This window comes from Rhagoletis zephyria, unplaced genomic scaffold, assembly GCF_001687245.7.
Source record: "Rhagoletis zephyria isolate East Lansing unplaced genomic scaffold, Rhagoletis_zephyria_1.1 Rzeph_scaffold_01303, whole genome shotgun sequence".
Taxonomy (NCBI): Eukaryota; Metazoa; Arthropoda; class Insecta; order Diptera; family Tephritidae; genus Rhagoletis; species Rhagoletis zephyria.
Window position 1 is genome coordinate 23,764 of NW_016158387.1, and position 24,081 is coordinate 47,844.

General features: G+C 39.9%; 2 protein-coding genes across 2 annotated transcripts; one reads left to right on the forward strand and one right to left on the reverse strand.

Moving 5' to 3' along the window:
- Nucleotides 1–2,828: 2,828 nt before the first annotated feature.
- On the reverse strand, nt 2,829–5,500 carry LOC108363552 (uncharacterized). The gene is made up of 2 exons (XM_017616945.1): nt 4,439–5,500; nt 2,829–2,918 (listed from the first exon to the last, which is right to left on the reverse strand). The coding sequence occupies exons 1-2, from the start codon at nt 5,498–5,500 to the stop codon at nt 2,829–2,831; spliced, it is 1,152 nt and encodes a 383-aa protein (XP_017472434.1).
- An 11,132-nt stretch (nt 5,501–16,632) lies between these two features.
- On the forward strand, nt 16,633–17,007 carry LOC108363554 (uncharacterized). The gene has a single exon (XM_017616946.1). The coding sequence runs from the start codon at nt 16,633–16,635 to the stop codon at nt 17,005–17,007; it is 375 nt and encodes a 124-aa protein (XP_017472435.1).
- The last annotated feature ends 7,074 nt before the right edge of the window (nt 17,008–24,081 follow it).

Genomic DNA, 24,081 nt, shown 5'->3' on the forward strand with positions numbered 1-24,081 from the left:
TAAGAAAATTGCCAAGATGAGGGAAAGGAAAAGAATTTTTAATAGAATCTATAATAAAATAATTTCAACAATAGTCACTGTTAAGGGAGATAACCGATTCTTTGTCAAGACTAAAATTGGGGGCCACGAGGCGCTTTTGGACTCGGGGGCAGGAGCTAGCTGTCTGGGCAAGGACGGGAGTGTGCTACTGCGGGGTAATGAGGACCTAATTCTGCCGATTAAGGGCCAAAATATCAGAACTGCCAATGGTGAGGAGCCCGCCGTAATAGGGGCCATCAAGCTACCAGTGTTGTGGGATAGTGCTACAAGAGAGCTAGAGTTCTTAATAGTGCCTGGGCTACAACAGCAGGTGTATTTAGGAGTCGACTTCTGGAAAACCTTCGGAATGAGTGTTGTAAACAAAGGGATAAATGTGAGTGCGGATGGTGCTAGGGTTGCTGAACTCGTTCCCGCCGATGGTGACCTGTCCTTCGACGCCGTGCAGCACTTACTGACATTAGAACAATCCAACGCATTGGAGTGGGTGAAATCATAATTCCCCTCATTTGCGGTATCAGGGTTAGGTCGGACAGAGCTAGAAGAGCACGTCATTGAGGTAATTGACGAGAATCTGCCAGTAAAGCAGCGACATTACCCTATTTCACCCGCAATCCAGAAATTAGTCTATGCTGAACTAGATCGAATGCTGAGCATGGGAGTCATTGAGGAGTCCAACAGCAGCTGGAGTTCACCAGTCTCCTTAGTAATTAAAGGCGCAAAAAACCACCTCTGCTTAGATGCCCGCAAGGTGAATGCAAGGACAGTGAGGGATGCGTACCCACTCCCACATATAGAGGGTATTCTCAGCAGACTCCAAAATACTAGATATATTTCAGCTATTGATCTGAAAGACGCGTTCTGGCAGATTCCGTTGGAAAAGAAATCTAGGGAAAAGACGGCGTTTACGGTGCCAGGCCGACCATTGTAGCAATTCACAGTTATGCCTTTTGGACTGTGTAACGCGGCACAAAGAATGTGTCGTTTAATGGGCAAGGTCATAACCGCTTCGTAACGTGAATGTGTATTTGTTTATCTTGACGATTTGTTAGTGTGTTCAGAAGATTTCTCGTCTCATATATGTTTGCTAGAAAAGGTCGCTCGGTGTTTGCGTGATGAAAAATTGACAATAAATGTAGAAAAAAGCAAGTTCTGTTACAAAGAGGTGCGATATCTCGGTTACGTAGTCGGGGATGGGTGTATCAGAAGGGATGCCAACAAGGTTGCAGCTGTGAGGGACTTTCCCGAACCTAAAACCTCGAAACAGCTAAGGCGGTTCCTGGGCATGTCAGGTTGGCACCGTCGTTTTATTCAGTATTAATCGACTATTGCAGCCCCGCTGCACGACTGCCTCTCAAAAGACAAGACTAAAAAATTCGCGATGACTGACGAAGCCACGGAATCCTTTGAGAAACTTAAACAAAGTTTGATTTCGGCGCCCGTACTGACACATCCGGACTTTAACAGACGATTTTATATCCAATGTGACGCATCGACTGACGGAGTGAGAGGGGTTTTGTTTCAATTGGACGACGACCAAAACGAACGACCAATTGCTTATGTGTCGGCTAAGCTCAATAAAGCACAAAAGAACTACAGCATTACAGAGCTCGAATGCTACGCGGCGATCGTAAGTGTAAAGAGGTTCAGGCCATATGTCGAGGGTCTCCCCTTTACAGTAATTACGGACCATGCGAGCCTCAAGTGGCTAATGCTTCAAAAGGAGTTATCTGGCAGGCTGGCGCGATGGAGCCTGAAACTACAGGGTTACGACTTTGAGATTGAGCACCGAAAGGGCACGCAAAATGTCGTCCCGGATACGCTGTCCAGAATGAATATGGACGAAATAAAAGTGAGCGACAGAGTAATCGACGTATGCCTCGAGTCTCCATGTTTTGCATCCGAAGATTATGAAGAGCTGATAAGGACAGTGACTGAAAACAAAGACAGACTTCCTGACCTTTGCGTATCGGACGGCTACGTGTACCGGCGAGCACAGTTTGACAGGGGAGACGAGCTTCAAGCGGATCAAGCCTGGAAGCTTTGGGTTCCGTCGGAGTTGCGACCGGGGCTGGTTGAGTCTTCTCACGGCTCGCCTTCTGCTGGGCACGGTGGCATCCACAAAACCTTGGCACGTCTGCGCGAAAAATACTACTGGCCAGGAATGGTATCCGATGTATGCGCACACATAAAAGTGAAGTGTGTAAAACAAACAAAGCATTAAATGTTTTCAAGAGACCGCTAATGGGCAAACAACATGTAACAGAACGACCTTTTCAGCGTTTGTTTATAGATTTTATGGGTCCGTTTCCTCGTACTTGTGATGGTAATGTGTATGTCTTTGTATGTCTAGACCATTTGTCGAAATTCGTCTGTTTAAAACCAATGCGTAAGGCAACTTCAGCTGAAGTCATAAAATATTTAGAAAGAGATGTTTTCCACGTATTCGGCGTACCCGAATACGTACACTCCGATAACGGAAAACAATTTGTGTCTGACATGTTTAGCAGTTTCCTGGAGAAATACGGCACAAACCACATTAAAACAGCGTTCTACTCACCTCAGGGAAACGCTGCTAAGAGGGTCAACCGACCTGTATTACAGATAATCAGGTCATTTATCAAAGAAAACCATAGAAACTGGGACACACTCAGCAATCAATACATCGCCGTACCACGCCACTTTCGGTATGCCAATGATACAGCATGCTGCATCATACGAGCTATACCGAAAGCTGGGCGCCTTGAGAGACAGTGATTGCGAGGTGGTGGCAACGAGCGACGTATACCACGCTAAAGACATTTTTGTAAGATAGGTCTATGTTGTAGGTAGTCCTGCGTCGCATATTGCGTGCTGAATGTAAAGTGCGTGTGCTGAATGTTCTATGTTATTCATATACGTAAATGACTTATATTTATATGTGACTTTTGATTGGGACTTGACTATAGTATTTATTTATTTATTATCGTAATTATTTAATGATTTATTACCATACTTGACCATTGTTGTTATTATTATTTTTATTTATAGACCTTTATTTTACTTAATTATTTATTTATCCATTTATATACTTAAGCGACTGTGATCAGTTTTTTTATAATTTTATCTGTGATAGTACTTTATTTATACCTTTTTACATCTGTGATATTTCTGTAGTTGTATTATGGAACGAATTTCCGTCATCCCTTGTCAAATTGGTTTGGAGACAAACCGGTTTCGGCGTTGTGCCATCTTCAGTGTCATTTTTCGTTCTGCATAATTTTTGTTGGTTGCTCTTATTTATACTCCTTGTTAACTACCTCTCTCTTTTGTTAGGTACGTCTTTTTTTTGCAGTGTTTGCGGTACTCAATAGGTAGATGAATTGTTTCGGCTCGTTTTTGACGGCAGGTAGAAGTCCGTGATTTTTACCCCCTTTGTTTTTGCAGTCGGTGTATTCCCTTCCATATCTGTCCTTAATATTTTGTTGTTGTCATTCTCCTTCTTGTACAGTAGTTTTAGAGGTTCAAACAGTACGTCCGATACAGTATTTATTTGCTCATTTATTATTTGTCCTTTGAAGGTCTTCTGTTTATATATTTCCATATTTTCTAATATATTCAATCTTTGTCCTTTATGTTGTACACGGAGAAGTTCTGTTGTTTGTCCAATCTTCATTGGTGTGCATTTATTTTTGATCATGTGATTCGCGAAGTTCGATTCTATTGCAGCCTCTGGTTTTCGTTTTTTCTTATTATAATCCCTTATGTGTTCTCGATACCTTGTTCTTATATTTCGCCCTGTTTGTCCTATGTAACTGTGTCGGCACTCACAGGTTAACTTGTAAAAACCCTGTTTATCTAGCGGGTCTTCCTTGATTATTTTCTCTTTCAATATATTTCCCACTGTGTTCCTTGTTTTAAATGATGTCTGAATGTCGTACTTATGAAAGAATTTGGCAAGTTTGTAAGATGTCTTTCCTGTGTTATTTAGAACTGCCCAAGTTTTTTTATTGTTTTCCTCTTTGCTAGTCTTTTTCGATTTTGTGTCCTTTCTTAACTTCTCCACCAGGCCTCTCCTATATCCGTTATTTTCCGCAATGGCATATATTGTATCCAGTTCCTTCTTGTAGCATTCTTCTGTTAGAGGGGTCCTTTCAAGCCTCGTTATTAGTTGTTTAAATGCTGCATTTTTGTGTTGCTGTGGGTGGTTTGAGCTATTGTGTATAATTGTGTCTGTGGCTGTTGGTTTTCTGTATATTTCGAACTCTATCTTGTTCGTGGTATCGTTTATTTTAATTGTTAAATCCAGATAGTTAATCTTTCTTTCCTCTTCCGTTTCCATGGTGAATTTTATATTCTGGTGTTGTTTGTTGAGATAGTCTAGTATCTGTTTCTCTTTGTTTCCCTCTATTAGACATATTACATCATCGACATATCTCGCGTAGAATTTTACTCCTAGGTTGGTCGATAGGTTTTTCATGTATTTCTCCTCCAGTGTTTGCATGAATACTTCCATGAGTATTGCTGACGTCGGATTGCCCATTCCTAACCCGTTAATCTGTTTATATATCTTATTGTTGAACCGGAAGTAGTTTTGTTTTAATGTGACCTTCAACGCGTTTATTATTTCCGTGACAGCTTCTCTTTTCATTTTTCCCATCAGTATTTCTTGTACGGTCTTTATGGTTTCTATTGTTGGTATCGATGGGTAAAGGTCCTTGATGTCGAATGATACGAATTTAGTGTTTTCGTTGATCTTCAACGATTTCATCTTCTCGATTAGTTCCGTTGTATTTGTAATAGTATATTTATTGCGTAGATCCAGATTATCCTTCAGCAGCGTCTTTAGGTGCTTGGAGAGTCTGTATCCGGGAGCAGACTTGTAATTAATGATAGGTCTCATCGGGGTGCCTGGTTTGTGTGTCTTCGGCAAGGCAATCAACGGAGGGACACTCGGGTTCATAAGTGTTAGTCTATATGGTAGATTATCCTTTATTATGGTTGTGCTTTTCTTTATGGTATTCTTTATTGCTGCTTGGTATTCTTCAGTGGGATCTTTTCCCAATTTATTGCACCCTATTTCAGTTATTAGATTTTCAGTTTTCTCTATGTAATCTTTTTTATCAATTAATACGGTGGTATTGCCTTTGTCTGCTTTTGTGGTTATAACATTGTTTGCCCTTAGCTTTTCTTTGAGCCCTTTTATGGTTTGGTTTTCGTTCTTCTGCTTCCTAGTTTTCTTGGCCTTTATGTCTTTTTCAATTATGTGCCGACATATGTGTCTGGCGTGCTCCTGTTCTTCAGTTGGAAGCCGTGATATAATAACTTCAGTATCCTTGATAGTTTGTTCAAGTTCCCTCTTTCGGTTGTAACTTTCAATGTTGTGTTTGAGGTCTTTTTTTAATAGTTCTGCTTCTTGCTCATTGATGTAAACCTCCGTCAAGTTTACAAATCGGGAGTGGAATTTCTGTTCTGCATCTTTCATGATTTTGTGGTTGCTTTGCTTCGTCCTCAAGTTAACGAGTTTCTTGTTCAACCTTTCATACTTCTTCTTCATGAGTTTTTTATTATTGGCTTTTATTTTCTCTATTATTTTCATCAAGGTTTGGATTGGCAGATGCTCCGCTAACTGTAGGTGGATGGCCAATAGCTCCGCATATGTATATTCCTTTTTGGCGTGCAAGTGTTTTTATTCACATTGGATGTAGTTGTTCTCGGCTCTCCTAACAATTTTCTGACTCGCTGCTGTTTTTGATTTCGGTTTCATTTGTGCGTACTTTGGTATATTATTCATAGCAATACACTGTTTATTAAACCAAATATTGGCGTTTGTGTTGTTGATCTTCAGTGAACGTTGTTGGTATACAGTCAATAGTAAGTTGGTTTTGGAATAATAAGCCTGACTGGCGTAAATATTTCCTTTTTTGGTGTCTCCAAACCAAATTTGACAAGGGATGACGGAAATTCGTTGCAACTTTAAGCATTTCATGTGTATACTTATGGGCATAATTTAAACATTTAATGTTCAAAAATCCAATCTTGAACATCTAACGCGTATATTGGTACCGAATATTGTGGGGGGGGGGGAATGTATAAACACTTTCAGTAGTAGTTTTACATGCACTTTTTAGAGTGTACATATTCTGCATGTTATTACTTATTTTATGTTTAGTATTACACCTATTCTTTCATTCCGACAGTTCTCGCGTTACAGTAACAACATCAGCGACGGCATTACTAGCCCTGCCACCGCACGGCAACAGCAGCGGTACCCATTAGTAGCACTGCCACACGACAACCGCCATAGCCGCGGTCGCAACACCGAACCAACCAGAGGCTATCGCACCCACGAACAACAACCACAACCGCCACATCAGCGGGTGCAATAACGAGGTACAACAACGCGCGACAGGTACAACAACGCGCGACCGAAACAACAACCGCCCCAGCAGCGGTTGCAACAACGAGGTCCATCAACAGCCGCCACAGCAGCGGTTGCAATAGGGCGCAACGACAACGCCATAGCAGCGGGCACAACAAGCGACAACAACCGCATAGTAGCGGTCGTAGCACCAACCACAACAACGGCAGGGCCCCTACCCGTGGCCTGCTGCAACAAGATCGGCTGCCAGCGTAGCAGCCGCAGTACCCAGCAACATCAGTGACACCAGCACCACAGCGGTGCAACGAGGACACCGGCACAGCGATCCGGCTCAACAACAACAACAGCAGCTGCCACAGCAGCAGCCACAGCAACAACAATCACCACCGGCTACCAGCAACAACACCCGCATAGCAGCGTTCACAACACAACGACAACATCAGCAGCGACAAATATAACCTGCAACAACAACAACAGTAGTGCCCCACCAGGGCCTGCTGCAACAAAGGGTGAGTACTTCGGGCCTATATATATATACACTTACATTTATATATGTAGGCTAAATAAGAAAAAGGAAAAAATTATTAAACGGACTTAGGAAAAAAAAATATATATATATCATGATAGTAAAATAATAAATAAAAAAAAAACTAATAAATGTAGATAAATAGAAAAAAAAACCCAGAAATTAAAATGTAAAAGCATAGAAAAAAAAAAAAAATTTTACATATACACTCCCATACATATATATGTATATAAGTATGCCCGCATAGGTACATACCTATGTTTGCAATATACCGGGAATAAGAGTTAAGTACAAATGTATGTGGGTCGTTCTTAAAAAACATGACCATTCTGAATTTTGTAATTTTTAAAAATTAAGTTGGCCAAATATGTTTATAATTGGCCTCATGTGGTTACGGATGGTATCAACAATAGGAATCCATAACCAGCAGTATTTTTTTTAATTTTTGGAGTTTTTGGAGTTAATAAGTCACAGAGTGGACCGGTAACAGAGGGGACAAATTAACTCAAAAATACCATATTTTAGCTTTTTATTCGAATTTTGGAGAATTTATTTGTCCACTTAATTAATGTACATAAAATATTTATAAAAAAATTATAAAATAAATAAAAAATCACTTTACTCACCGTTTTTCAACAGTAACAGAGTTGACACTGAATAAGGGTACGTACCCGGCATACAATTGGGTTCCTTACTCAACAACGCACTAAACAAGACTGAACAGTTCAAAACACATTTTGTTGATTTTAGCTAAGTTATGATGGAGAAGCATAAGAGAAATATACGCGTCATAACGTTTAACAAACATTTTTCAATAAAATGAGTGGACGTAACAGAGGGGACCAAAACCTGGGGACACAAATTTTCTTCATAAAAATTATACAAAAAAATTATTTTTCATCATTCTTTTCTATATATGGTATTAATATACACAAACTGAATAACAAAAATTGTAAATATTATTTTTTTTCAATTTTATTTCAACTGAAAATAACTATTAAATTTTTATAAATTGGCTCGGGACACAGGTTTTTGCTAAACCTTTGACATTGAAAATATTTTTTAAGTTATTTTCAGATAATTAATTATTTTTTTTTATAATATAGTTACGTAGAATCGATAATAATTTATAAAAATGCAGATATTTTTCTATTTTCTTTTTGAAGAAACAAAATATAAAATAGTAAAGTCTGGGGACACCAATTGGTCATGTTTTTTAAGAACGACCCATGTAACAAAGCGTGATTGAATTTGACGTTGCTCTCAGAAGAATCATCTTATTAAGTCAAATTGAAAATGTTTATGAATTTCGGGTCGGATATTTCTTTTGAATAATAATTTCTTAGAAGAGAGCCAACCTGGTTGTCAATCACACTCTGGTTAATGCACCTGGTATATACACATATCATATAAGCAAATACATATATACACGTGTATACCTGCATGTACATACACATATGCATGTATATACATAGTCATATATGTGAAATAAAACGAAGTAAAGATTTAGGCTAACGGAGGAAAATACATACACGTCTACAGAAATAAACAAAAGAAATTTAAATTTAGTCAAATTAGGCTAAATAGATTGAATCAAATTAAATAATAAAATAAACCTCAATCTACTAAATTTGAAAAAACTTAACTTCAGTTAGACAAATACTATTAAGCCCTAAGTTACCTTAAATTAAATACGAATAAATTCAATCAATAAATTCCTTTAAATAAAATGGAAATTAAATAAGCTAAGATTAAATCAAATTAAATTGAACTAAATTAAAATAAAATAAGATAAACTACCATTTAGTAGAACTTTTAAATAAACTAAGTTTACGTAGCTAAAATAATCTGATATAACGTAAAATGAAAGTATAAATTTAATAAAAATTCTACTAATAAAAAAATTTTAAATAAACATACCAATGGGGAAATTATATACCATTAAAATAACCTAATGTATAAATTAACCATAACCAACGATTTAATATAAATTCAAATTCATAACGAAATACTAAATTATAATAAAGAAAGGCCACTATATAACGAAACTTAATATAAATGACTATATTAATAATACTAAACCTGAAAGTAAAGAGCAGTTAGAAGGCTAACCAAAAAGAAATTAAATACTTAAAACGAAATTGACACCAACCCTTATAGTAATCTAGGAGAAATAGGAACTAAGATTTACTTATAAGTACCTTAGACTTACCTACATACTATACTTACTGCTTATTTAATTCACTTGGTTTGTTTAATATACTTACCAGAACTAGGCTTGATTTAGCCTACTTACCCGACTTATGTAAATTGACTTTGAGGATACCTGTTTAACTTAATATACATATTTTTTTTCTATACTTACTTCTACCCTGATACTTACCTTTGTTATAGTCTTACTATACATATACCAGATACTTACCTTAGAGTTAAGAACTTCTGAGTGATAGGGATTCAGATGATAGGGTTAAGATTAGTTAATTTTAAGAATTAGGTTAAGGAAAATGAATTATCAATAAATTTGTTAATATAAGATGGGAATGCTGACTACCTTAATTACTTAGGAAGGCACATTAGGAATTTTATATGGGGTCATCGAGAATAGGGTGCGCCGGTGACCACGGCTGAGGGTGGGTCAGCACCAGGGGCCACACTTCCACCAGTGGCCCCCAATCATATTCGGCCTTAGGGGTTGTTTGTTCATTTGGTTTTATTTTAATTTTTCGTATTTTTGGTTTTCAGTTTATTTTAAATATTTTAAATTTTAACGTTCTTTTCCAGCTTTTTTGTTTTAACGGATTTTTTTTTGAATTTTGAATATTTTTTTTTGCTATGTGTCCGTCCGTTAAAACGTTTGACAAGGCATGACTTTTTCTGCTATGGCGCAGGGAACAGGAGTGAATGCAAGAACCCAGCCCAGCCGACATGACTAGCCATAGTGCACCCTCTTGTGTCATGCCGCCTGCATTCACTGCTGCTCCTAATGTATGCGTACCATAACAGATGGCGCCCAACGGGGTAGCCTGAGGTCTGGTCAGGTTGACTGGTCCTGACCGGCACATTAGGCTTCACCATCCCGCAAGTCCCAGGGGGGCATGTGTTTGCTGCCCCTTGCTGCGTTGCGGCGGGATGAGTGGAGCTGAAAGTGCTGGTTCGGATCGGTCCGCTTGGCCAGCAACCGAAGGCTTCTCCGAAACTTCACGTCACGTCCTCCGGAGTTTTGCATTCACCCGGTGAGGCAGTGCTCAACTTAGTTTTTTTGTAGTTTGACTTTTTTTTCTCCAAATTGTTCAGTGGTCCGATATGTCGGCATGGGAATTGGGGAACAAATTTTGTCCGCTAAGTGGGGTTTAGTTTAAATAGTTTTTGTAGTATTTTTTTTTGCCGACTATTTTTTTTTGTTTTGTTTTTTTTGCGACTTGTTTTTTTTTGGAAAAAAATAAAATAAATAAATAATATATACATTTTTTCTTTTGAACCCAGCTCACTCCATAGGTCTGCGCTGGCGCTCCTGAGCGCCGTCGTACTGCGATGGAGTGGGCTGGGACTCTAACCACGACTGACTATCGGAGTCTCAGTCACCCCACATGTCTCAGAGGGGCATGCGTTGACTGCCCCTTGCTGCATTGCGGTGGGGTGCACTGAGACCGGAAGATAGCCCAGTAAAACTTGTACGCGAAGGCCAGTACACTCTTCAAGTCTGGAGGGGCATACCACTATGCCGGCTTTTCATTGCGGTTGGGTGTGCTGGACCAAACAGCGAAAAATTTGTGATGTGTATACATCTTTGGTTTCGGTAGGGGTAAAATTTGCAAAGCTGTAACGCATATCCCAGCACAAAATTTCGAAGGGCTTAGCATGTGTATTTCAGCATAAAATGTTTATTTTCATTAGAAGCACCCTGTGTTCGCTTGCCAATGGTGGCATACATTTAGGCATATGCATAGTAAGAGGAAATGCGCTACAATTGATTATTAGCCGTCATCGATTCGCCATCAGTTAGCAAGTGGCGAAACGAACGAACTCAATGAGGTACAACCAAACTTGCTATCGTCTATCCGTGCTAGCTAACTTTGTTGTTGCTTTCACATGCAAAATTTTTTGTTAAGCGACCGGAACTCAAACATAGCGAGCGAGAAGTGGCGAACCGACGACGGCATGGCTTCCTATGACACCCACAATGCACAAGATACTAATTCCTTATTAACAATAGGACAATTATCGGGGGGGGGGGGGCTCAAGAGGCCCACAACAAACACAACCGAGAAAATTATTCCCGGAAGTTTTCTGGTGAAGTATGTAACCGTGACATATGTAACCGGCTGTTGATGAGCTCGGTCTCGTTTTTAAGCAGTATTTCGGTTCATGACCAAAAAAAGAAGAAATATCAAATCGTTTTCCCCAGACACAATAAAGCTGCTGTTACCCTCTAAATCCGTTGTCAAAGATGTGACAAAGGAATAGTTTGAGGCCAGCGAAGATTCTGAAAGCGAAAACTAATTAACCAATGATAGTGTACACACATTTTATAAATAAAGGTAGTCAATATATGTAAATAGTAAATTATTGGCTAATATATATATTTTATTAATATAACCTATCTGTAATACAAATTATTTCAATTTTACATTTGATAAACAATTTTGAGTAGATAGAGGCAATAAAATATTTTTTGCCGCATAAAACTTGAAAATCTACCAATATGCGGTGTTTCCAAGATATTTTAACGCCCTTGAGTCACAAGTATATTATGTCAATCATACCGATAATGTCATGTATTAAAAGAATTAGAAATGAAAATGAATAAAAAAATTAAATCAGCAAAATGAATATAATTAAGTGAAATTAATGTTTAATTTCTAACCTAACCTACATTTGTATGTGTGTAACTGAAATAAAAGTATATAATATAAAGATATTATCCTAATTTTCGAGCTTGACTCCCTAATCTGTTATTAGAAAAAGAGATTAGCCATGCAAAATTATAATTAAAAATTTCTCAGATTAAACCGATAACTTTTTGGTGTCCAACCCAGTTTTATCGATTATACTTGCGAAGAAAAGGAGGAATGTCAAATGTTAAAGTAAACAAAAATTGACGCTAGTAAGGAAAATAGGTTTGTAAAGGTATTTTTAATAAAATATTCAGTTAAAATATATTTAAATGGCCTAATATGTGTTGCAAAAAAAAGTGACCACGGTGGCACAGAGAAGAAGTTTAACTTTTCCTCGAGTTGTGTGAATAACAAGCACAACCAATTTGACAGCTAACGAGCTTTGGTTGAGATTATATTTATATGTAAACGTACTTTTATGCTTTGCCGTTCGCATATGTATACACATCAAATTTCATGAGTACCCAGTACTCACGCCTTTTTTTGTGTTTGTTTTTGTACATTTTTTTTCGTAGACTACATAGTGCCTTCCTAATGTCAGAGGAGGTCAGGATTCCCATTAACCTTGATAAATATATTACTATATAAAAATTATATCCCCTTGAATTTTTAAATTCCACGTATATGACCACGTATATTTAACTAACCACCTTATACGCTTATGTACTAACTACCTATATTTTGATCGTTTTTTTCGGTACGTATATTTATATTCAGTACGCATACTGAATAAAAGTTTGATATTTTTCATTTTTTTTTCTCGCAATCGGGATCGGTAATCGCGCCAATTAGCTAAATAACTCATTTTTTTTGAAATTTTTTTTCTCGGACGTTCAATTAGGCTTACGCTATTAAGCAAGCCTCGGATTTTCGATTTTGGTTTGAGCTTAAGCGTCACGTTTCTTGTTATTCCTAATTGCATTTGTCTCACCACTGAACACTCGGTAGATGGAACAGCAGCTTAGGCAAACACGCAGTGCTTCAGTTAGAGGTAGCGGCGCAAAGTCAAGAGGTGCCGGGAGGAATACCAGTCCCGCTATGCCAGCAAATAATCCTCTGGTGATGCATTCACCTATTGCTGACCATACTGGTGGAGTTCCGCCTCCAATTCCGATGGCCAGTCCCGCTCCGGGACTTAAAGTTGATAGCCGTCAAAGTTCAAATTTACTTGACACCTCACCGCCTGGGACTTCGGTCCAGAATGTTTCCGCTACCTCCATGACTATGCTTTCGGGAAGACAGGAAAATGATAGGTCTTTGCCAGGGAATACCGGGTTTGGTGAAGGTATTGCAGAAGATAGAAGTAGACGTTCTAATGGCGGAGCGCCTGTAGGAGATTCGTGGGTAGGGGTGCTTCATCAGCTCTTACGTACTTCGCAAGAAAAAATGAGAGCTGAAATGAGAACAATGCGGGAAAATATGAACGCGTTAAGTGCAGTGGTAACTGCATCTCAAACTGCACCCAATGGCCTTGGGAGCTTGGTACCGAACTATTCAGGACGGCATGTTAACGAAACCATGGCTATTACACCGGATGAATGGACAGGAGGAATGGATGGAGAAGTGGATCCACAAGTGGAAGCGCTGAATTTCCAGAGGACTAGGAAACCGGACTACTCAGGAATACAGTGCTGGAACTGTGATAAGATGGGACACTCTTACATCTATTGCGAGGAAGCGATTCGGAACGTGTTCTGCTTCAAGTGTGGACAGAAGGGGGTGGTCACTCCAAGATGCCCCAGAGATCATCGGAGACAGGGAAACCGGAACCCGAGCGAGAAGGCAATCGGGGATTCTCGTTCGGCACCCTAGCCCCCGAAGCAGGGAGTACAAGAGCAGCAGCCTCCTGTACTAAACCAAAAAGTAAGCCAGTCCCAGCCAGAACCGTTCGTTTGCATGGAGATGTCAGTAGTTCGGAGAGTAATACCAGTCCCTCGAGGGTTTCACCACGGGTCATCATAACTTTCCCAGATAGTTCCGATAGTTCTGATTCCGAGTGTATGTTTTCTTCTACAGCCAATCCTCTGCAGGTTCGAATTCTTATGCCTTCACGTAGGGATGTCGCATGCCAGACTCAATTCCCAGTTAGTTTAGAGCAAAGAGAAAAGGATTATGAACGGATAAGGGCGAATATTTTCGAAGAAGAACCAAAACTTGTAGTTTCAGAAAATATTCTACAGTGTAGGAAAAGATATTCTAGCCGAGTAAATATGCGTAAACTTTTGCAAAGCACTAAAATTCTTATAACGCCAGACGAACGACCGTTAGCAAAGATTAAAATACACGATAGTCTCGTAGTGGGTTTATTAGATTCCGGAGCAAACGTGTCCATTCTTGGAAACGGATGCGAAGATTTCCTAAAGAGAAACAATTTAAAATATCATTCTTTGCGCGCGTTTGTTTACACGGCTGGTGGAAATCGGCAGAAAATACTTGGCTCGATATCTTTACCGGTCACTTTTAAAAATATTACGAAGACTATGCGCTTTTATCTTGTACCGTCATTAATCCAAGAAGCATACCTGGGTGTTGATTTCTGGAAGGCATTTGCGTTAGCACCCGATATATTCCCAAGCGTTTCCTGTTTAGATTTTCCAAATGAAGATGAGCCAAACTTCCATCAGCTCACACCAGATCAGAAGGTAGCATTGCAAGAAGTTGTTCAGGAGTTTACCTCGCTCGAAAAGCTAGGACTAGGTCAAACCAGTTTAGTGACGCACCATATAGACACGGGTGATGCGGTGCCAGTTAAAAGTAAGCACTTTCCTCTTTCACCACCCAGGCAGGCAGAAGCCTATAGCGAAATTGAAAGGCTACTCAAGATGGGAGTGATCGAGGAATCGAATTCACCGTGGTGTAGTCCAGTGGTACTAGTTCGGAAACCAGGCAAGGTTAGGTTGTGCATTGACTCCAGGAAGGTGAACGCGGTCACAAAGAAGGACTCGTATCCGTTGCCGCATATTAATGGGTTGTTGAGCAGGTTAAAGGATACATACTTTATAAGTGGTATTGATTTGAAGGATGCTTTCTTCCAAATCAAATTAACGGAATCGTCTAANATGGATAAGGCTATTCCTTCACGGTTACGAGAGAACGTCTTCGTCTACCTGGATGATCTGATGGTGTGCAGCTCCAACTTCGAAGATCATTTGGAATTGCTGAAGGAAGTGGCGAAATGCTTGCGGGATGCGGGACTCACTATCTATCTATCTATCTATTTGTAAAGAAGAGAAAGTTCTGCCAGAAGGAAATTCGGTATCTCGGGTACTTGATAGGGAATGGTTATTTGAAAGTAGACCCGGGCAAAATAGAAGCCATAAAGGATTTTCCGATTCCCATGTCTCCTCGTCAGGTTCGCAGGTTTATAGGAATGGCAAATTGGTACAGATCGTTTATTACCAATTTCGCAGATGTGGCGGGCCCAATGACAGATTGCCTTCGAAAGTCACCTGGTCCATTTAAATTAACTCCTGAGGCAGTTGAAGCATTTGGTAAACTTAAAGTTGCACTCTGTTCAGCGCCTGTACACAACCCGATTTTAGTAACGAATTCGTGATCCAATGTGATGCATCCAAAATAGGAGTAGGAGGCGTGTTATTCCAGCTCGATGAGGAAGGAGCAGAGCATCCCATAGCTTTTGTATCGAAGAAACTTAATAATGCTCAGCGAAATTATACGGTCACCGAGCTGGAATGCCTAGCCGCAATAGTTAGTGTCAAGCGTTTCAGACCATATATTGAAGGATTGCCTTTTCGAATAATTACTGACCATTCAAGTCTCAAAAGGCTAATGACACAAAAAGACTTGAGTGGCAGGCTGGCAAGATGGTCGCTTCTATTACAAAGAAACACCTTTAGGATGGAGCATCGCAAAGGATCATTCAATGTTGTGCCGGACACCCTTTCGCGTTTTGACGTGGACGAATTGTCTTCTACCACACCTCTGGAAATTGACTTGGCATCACCGGAATTCGACGGCGCAGAGTACTCGGAGCTTCGCGAAACAACTAAAAACAATCAAGAAGGGCTGCCCGCATAGTCGAAAATAGAGTTTACAAAAGAGTGATGTTTCGAAGAGGTGTGGAAGAGGAAGAGGATTCGCTCTGGCGTTTGTGGTTACCGGAAGGGCTGACGGAGCTCGCAATCAAATGCTCACATGATTCCAATGCTAGTTACCATGGAGGTTGGCAGAAGACTTTAGAGCGTGTTCGGCAGAAATATTTTTCGCCGCAAATGGCAAAGGACATACGCCTTTATGTGAACCGATGCGAAACCTGCAAAGCCGTGAAAGCCACCAATCAAGTGTCCAGACCACCTATGGGCAATGCCTTCGTATCCGAGAGGCCATTCCAGCGTCTTTATTGCGATTTCTTAGGACCATATCCAGGATTAAAGCGAAGAAACCAGTTTTTGTTCATAGTGCTAGATCATTTTTCCAAATACGTATTTTTGAAGGCGTTGCAAAACGCGACGTCGGCAAATGTAATTAGCTTCTTTAGTACAGAGATTTTTCCAGCTTTCGGGGTCCCTCAATTCGTCCATAGTGATAACGGGAAGCAATTCATTTCGAAGGAGATGCAGCAGTTTTTTGAAAACTATGGGGTTGTTCACATTAAGACGGGGTTATACTCACCGCAGGCTAACGCCTCTGAACGCGTGAACAGAGAGATTGTTTCGAAAGTTAGAATATTCCTGAAAGACAAGCAAGATCACATGGACTGGGACAAACATATTCCCTAAATTTTGTCGGTTTTAAGAAGCGATTACCATACATCGATACAAAGCTCGCCTTACTACGCTTTATTTGGATAAAATATGATACAACATGCGTCAGCCTATAGCATACTGGAGAAACTGGGTAGCCTAAGACAAGACGAAGTCCGGATTACAAGCAGAGCTGACAAGTTAGCAAACATTCGCGAACACATACGAAAGAACCTTGAGCTAGCGCAAGACAGAGCAACGAACACGTACAACAAACGTACGCGGGTTGTGAATTACCGGGAAGGACAAGAAGTATTCCGGAAAAACTTCGCTCTCAGCAATTTTAAGCAAGGCATAAATGCTAAATTCTTGCCTAAATATATCAAGTGTCGTGTTCTGCGAAAGGTAGGCAATGCTTTGTACGATTTAGAGGACTTGAATGGCAAACCGATCGGTAGGTTCCATGCATCTGACATCCGGCCGTGACAATGTCATCCGTCACGAAGAGCGATCCGAAAGTAAAGTAGTTTTTATCCCAAATTTAATAATCACGTTTTTTCTCAAATTTATATATGTATATACACGTTTTTGCAAATATTAAACTTAGCGATAGGGTAAAACCTTGACCGTCCGCAGACTGCCCGGGGTCCAACTTTGCATGGCTTTTCCTCGAAGCTAAGTCATGTAGGGCTGTAACTCGCTTCTGTAACTCTTCCCTACCGATCATTTCTCTGCTGGTAGGGAATATACGTCATTGGTTACAACTCCTTAGCAGTAGAGAACAAGGCGGCGAGTCCATATATGAATTCGCCCAGGTAGGGAATCGGAACAGAAACGAGCTACTGGACTAGCGGAGGGGCCGTACTGTTAAGACCGACTAAGTTCGGCAATTGGGGGGTGGCTAACTCTAGCCAACGAATGTGAATTGAGTATCTTTTTTTCTCTTACTGTCCTTTTTACTGGGCGCTTTGGCGGTCGGGGACAAACCTCCCAGTATCCTCCCCGAGCATCTATATTCATAGGACTTTCACGCGCGCTCCCACCGGGAGTCGTGAACTGCCTGACAATCCGCACTCCCATTAGGATGGTCTTTTAGGAGTTTTGACGAGTTCTCCTTATCAAAATGTCTAATGCCTTTCGGAGTTTTGACGAGTTCTCCTTATCAAAATGTCTACTTCATTTCGGAGTTTTGACGAGTTCTCCTTTAAGAAAATGTCTCTTGGACCGCAAAGCCGTAATGAATAGGAAAAAAAATAAATATATACACGTTTTTCCCAGCCGCCGGACGGCTATAAACTCGCGGCCAAGTGTCCTTTTCAGGACAGCCTGCCCTGTGTTCTTCTTAGCGGTGTTGAACTAGTGGGGGGCAGGGTGTAAAGACCGACTAAGTTCGGCACTTTGGGGGGTAGGCTTCTCTGGCCTAAAACAATAGAGAACCACCGCAACACCGGACTTGAATTTTTTCCCAGAGTTTGCTCGGTCTAATTCTAACTCAAGCATTTCGAAAAGAACGCTATATCAACCCATACTTAGTCACACAACCGGGATTGAGTTCCGAGTCGAATATGCTAGGCAAACTCTGACCTAACTTTTAATTTTATTCCCTTTTCCTTTTCTACCAGAATTACGGAAACCACCCTGACTTACTGAAATCCCAGATTGAACCTTTCAAAACATTAAATTCATTGTTTTACGAATACCAGAATGTTAGGAGCCGACTCAGTATTAACCAGAGCAAGAGACTTAATGTTCCAGAGACCGGCTACACAATAACGAGTCCACCCAGCATTACAAGCGAATACTGACGCGGAATATAGTAAATGCGTTGACTTCGGTATTTTAGTAACATCAAAGTTAACTTATTAGACCACCAATACTGAGTCGGACGGACCCTAACTGCCACCTGACGTAACTAAGGGGTGTTATTAATTTTTTTTGCCAGGCTAAAGACTTCTCTTTTTTTTGAGACTCTATATCTCAGGGGTGAGTCGTGCCCCACGTTCTTCTAGTTATGCCACCTAATTCTCTTGCAGGACGCCTTGCCGAAGACAGTTAACCCCTTTCCCTGTTCGCTTCTGTGACGTGTCGTGAAGTGAATCAGGTTTGTTATGGGTTACTGTTCGCCGCACAAAAATCTAACTATTTTATTCTTCGGCATGTAGTACACCCGGTAATCTGTCAGAAAAATTTACCATCTAATATNTTTGGACCGCAAAGCCGTAATGAATAGGAAAAAAAATAAATATATACACGTTTTTCCCAGCCGCCGGACGGCTATAAACTCGCGGCCAAGTGTCCTTTTCAGGACAGCCTGCCCTGTGTTCTTCTTAGCGGTGTTGAACTAGTGGGGGGCAGGGTGTAAAGACCGACTAAGTTCGGCACTTTGGGGGGTAGGCTTCTCTGGCCTAAAACAATAGAGAACCACCGCAACACCGGACTTGAATTTTTTCCCAGAGTTTGCTCGGTCTAATTCTAACTCAAGCATTTCGAAAAGAACGCTATATCAACCCATACTTAGTCACACAACCGGGATTGAGTTCCGAGTCGAATATGCTAGGCAAACTCTGACCTAACTTTTAATTTTATTCCCTTTTCCTTTTCTACCAGAATTACGGAAACCACCCTGACTTACTGAAATCCCAGATTGAACCTTTCAAAACATTAAATTCATTGTTTTACGAATACCAGAATGTTAGGAGCCGACTCAGTATTAACCAGAGCAAGAGACTTAATGTTCCAGAGACCGGCTACACAATAACGAGTCCACCCAGCATTACAAGCGAATACTGACGCGGAATATAGTAAATGCGTTGACTTCGGTATTTTAGTAACATCAAAGTTAACTTATTAGACCACCAATACTGAGTCGGACGGACCCTAACTGCCACCTGACGTAACTAAGGGGTGTTATTAATTTTTTTTGCCAGGCTAAAGACTTCTCTTTTTTTTGAGACTCTATATCTCAGGGGTGAGTCGTGCCCCACGTTCTTCTAGTTATGCCACCTAATTCTCTTGCAGGACGCCTTGCCGAAGACAGTTAACCCCTTTCCCTGTTCGCTTCTGTGACGTGTCGTGAAGTGAATCAGGTTTGTTATGGGTTACTGTTCGCCGCACAAAAATCTAACTATTTTATTCTTCGGCATGTAGTACACCCGGTAATCTGTCAGAAAAATTTACCATCTAATATTGTCCAGGGCGTACGGCAACGCTAAAACTTCCAATGAGAGTCTGCCATCTTGACAACTCTTGGCGGGGTTGCCAATACAAGGAAAATTACCTGCAAGCACATAAAATGCCTATAAGTGAAAAAGAGACCACGACACCTTTAGACGAGAGACACAACCGGATATAACGTGTCGTGATATCATTGGCGGCGCAAACTGCCGTTACCAAAATTTTCGCTAAACTGCCGTTACAAACACCACGCGAGACTCCCGTTACCAAATTGCGCGTGATATAGAGATGGCCCCTTGGCCCAAAAATCGATATGTCATGCAGCGCTCAGTATAACTAAAACTTTTTAACAAAATCATTTTCCCTTTTCCTAACCGACAATGATTAATTTCTTCTCAAAAGTTTCCGATATCATTCCATCCGATTTGTAGAATACTTAGCATAGGTAGAGCCTTGCGGTGCATTCTCTCAAACTAAGCTTTTGAATAATAGTCGATAAAGACAGTAAATAAAATGTAACATTAGGTTTCCTGAAATAAAAATAACTAATTAATAAGTTTTGACGCCCTTATCTACATTTACCATCGCGTAAATCGGTTATGTAATTCCAAAATCAACTTATGTAGCCTTAATTTGCTTACAAAATTTAAGAAAAAAACAAATAAACGCAATCGGATTGTATGCATATCGATACGGCCATCTCCAACATACCATCAGAACTAAGGCGTAATTGGCAGCGGGTGTAAAAACCCGCTGGCAACTCCCCATCGCCCATTTCTATGTCAAATTCGGCAATCGAACAGCGAGCGACGCATGCCCATTTTTCGTAGTGAGTGGAAAGTGATAAAATAACAAGTAACCTGTTAAAGAAACAAAAAAAAAAAACTTGTGGAAAAATTGAAGTGGTTAGTGCGCGCGGTATAAAACTAAAAACTTAAACAGAAATACGTGGTCCCGGCACGTAATTTCTAAGCAGAGAAAAAAAAAAAGAGAAGCCAGAAGTGAAGGCGTCGCCTAGGCCCAAACAGTTTTAGGCGCGCCTGGAGTGAATTAGTTGTGCGAAAGAAGAAGCTTCTTCGCGTTCCACCAGCGTTCACTTACGAGTGAAGACCAGAATTTGGGCATAGCACAAGTCCTCGCGCACTCCTGTGCGCCAAAATCTTCTTCGCGTTCCACCAGCATTCACTTACGAGTGAAGACCTAAATCTGGGCTTAGCACAAGTCCCCACAACACTGCAGCAAACTGGACGTACGGGACTTGGGCGCTCCTTGAAAGCAACGCACTGAAGTGGCACTGCGGCACTACCTGGAACACTGGAGTCGGTAAGTTTTACAAGATACACTCAAGAAAATGTTTGTTTGAACTTAAGCGTATTAAGAGAGGTAACCAGTTTTCTCTCCTAAAGTATGAAAAAATACACACCGTGTTAATTAAATTAAAGACGCCTGGTTACTTTTGCATACCAATTGTGTTCCGTACAGAGAATTACGCTTGAAATGTTGGAAATGATTAAATATTATAAATAATTGGTAGAAAATTTATTTTTACGCTCAAAATGGTTGCAACTACTTTAAGCATTTCATGTGTATACTTATGGGCATAATTTAAACATTTAATGTTCAAAAATCCAATCTTGAACATCTAACGCGTATATTGGCACCGAATATTGTGGGGGGGGTACACTTTTTAGAGTGTACATATTCTGCATGTTATTACTTATTTTATGTTTAATATTACACCTATTCTTGCATTCCGACTGTTCTCGCGTTACAGTAACAACATCAGCGACCGCATTACTAGCCCTGCCACCGCGCGGCAACAGCAGCGGTACCCATTAGTAGCACCGCCACTCGACAACCACCATAGCCGCGGTCGCAACACCGACCCAACCAGCGGCTATCGCACCCACGAACAGGGTTGCCACTGACGAAAAAAGATATTTACCATCCACTTGAAAAAAATCTACCAAATCTGGGAAATATCTACCAATAATTTTTTTATAATTATTTTAACAAAAACCATAGTTTTGTTATTTTTATATTTATTTTTTTTTTAATTTTTATTTTATTTAAAACTAGTTTTTTTATTTTTTTTTTATTTTTTCAATAAGAATTAAAATTGTTTTTAAGAACTTTTTATTTAACTAGTTATACGGTATTTGAGTCGTATTATTGGCATATTCTTAGTTTCCTTCAACCAAAAGCGGGAGTGATGAAGCTAAAGGCAACAATGAAACTTCATTATTTGAAAAACTTTAACTCGAGTTATTATAGACAAAAACTGTGACTCAAAAAATTTATTTTTTTTTAATATTCGCAATATTTTTCGAGTAAAAATTCCAAAAAATTTCGTCTAAATTTCGAATTTTATACTCTCAATTTTTAGAGCAATTTAAGGTATGGAGTTTTAAAGCAAATACTATTTGAGTATAGCCAACAATGTGCTGCTTAAAATTCCCGGTGTTTTTTTTTTATTTTTTTTTTCCATTAATAAAAAATGGTGTTGATTTTTTTTTTGCGAACAATCATAGTGCGTAATTACATACCTGTAAATTTTTTCTTTATTTTTAAATAATCATTTAAAATATTTAGGCAATCAAAAGCTCCCGGGGATTCCAGTAAAATTAGTTTTAAATGGAGCGCGATATGTTCGCCTTATATCGATATACATTTATACGTATGTATGTAAGTACATAAAAAGTATGCAAAGAAATTTATAATATATTTAAAGATAACTACGAAAAATAAATCGGGAACGGAAAGTTCATCAAAAATCTACCAAAATGAGAAAAAATTTACCTTTTTACCAACCCAAATTTTTTCTACCAATTTTGGTAATAATTTACCAAAGTGGCAACGCTGCCCACGAACAACCGCCACAGCAGCGGGTGCAGTAACGAAGTATAACAACGCGCGACAGGTACAACAACGCGCGACCGAAACAACAACCGCCACAGCAGCGGTTGCAACAACGAGGTGCATCAACAGCCGCCTCAGCAGCGGTTGCAATAGGGCGCAACGACAAAGCCATAGCAGCGGGCACAACAAGCGACAACAACCGCATAGTAGCGGTCGTAGCACCAACCACAACAACGGCAGGACCCCTACCAGTGGCCTGCTGCAACAAGATCCGCAAGCAGCCGCAGTACCCAGCAACATCAGTGACACCAGCACCACAGCGGTGCAACGACGACACCGGTACAGCGATCCGGCTCAACAACAACAACAGCAGCTGCCACAGCAGCAGCCACAGCAACAACAATCACCACCGGCTACCAGCAACAACACCCGCATAGCAGTGGTCACAACACCAACGACAACATCAGCAGCGACAAATATAACCTGCAACAACAACAAGAGTAGTGCCCCACCAGGGCCTGCTGCAACAAAGGGTGAGTCCTTCGGGCCTATATATATATACACTTACATTTATATATGTAGGCTAAATAAGAAAAAGGAAAAAATTATTAAACGGACTTAGGAAAAAACAAATATATATATAATTATAATAAAATAATAAATAAAATAAAAATTAATAAATGAAGATAAATAGAAAAAAAAACCCAGAAATTAAAATGTAAAAGCATAAAAAAAAAAAAAAAAAAAATTTTTTACATATACACTCCCATACATATATATGTATATAAGTATGCCCGCATAGGTACATACCTATGTATGCAATATACCGGGAATAAGAGTTAGGTACAAATGTATGTAACAAAGTGTGATTGAATTTGACGTTGCTCTCAGAAGAATCATCTTATTAAGTCAAATTGAAAATTTTTATGAATTTCGGGTCGGATATTTCTTTTGAATAATGGCTGAATTTCTTTATTCATTCTGAACGTTTGGAATAAACTTTTTTGTTTACTTATTCCTTAGAACGTTCCTTATGATATGTTAACGTATATTTCAAACACATTCTGTTTATTCTGGCTGTGAAATGAGATTATCCGGAATGTATAAAGAAACGCAGCCATTAATTTCTTAGAAGAGAGCCAACCTGGTTGTCAATCACACTCTGGTTAATGCACCAGGTATATACATATATCATATAAGCAAATACATATATACACGTGTATACCTGCATGTACATACACATATGCATGTATATACATACCCTGCAGTACGGGGGAGCGACTACAGGACTGATGAATCGGTAGCTACCTGATAAACACCGTCAATTACCGACCGACTACTTGCAGTGTATTACCAGAGAACGTTTATAAATGAGAAGGCACATTTTCTGTGTGAACTAATTGCTGCCAGAAATTTTGGGGTGCAGTCGGCCAAATATACCACTCGTCGACAAAGTGCACCGCTCGACCGACGGTGTCGGTAGAGAAGTGTCGGCTGCCACCATACCAAAAATTTTTCCGTGCCACC

What these genes read in the sequence shown, in the direction of transcription:
- LOC108363552 (XM_017616945.1), bottom strand. Translation starts at nt 5,500, where the DNA reads ATGAAAGATGCAGAACAGAAATTCCACTCCCGATTTGTAAACTTGACG. An exon ending in ACGCGAGATATGTCGATGAT is followed by an intron (nt 2,919 to 4,438) that starts GTAATATGTCTA and finishes TGAATAACATAG; the next exon opens with AACATTCAGCACACGCACTT.
- LOC108363554 (XM_017616946.1), top strand. Translation starts at nt 16,633, where the DNA reads ATGATACAACATGCGTCAGCCTATAGCATACTGGAGAAACTGGGTAGC.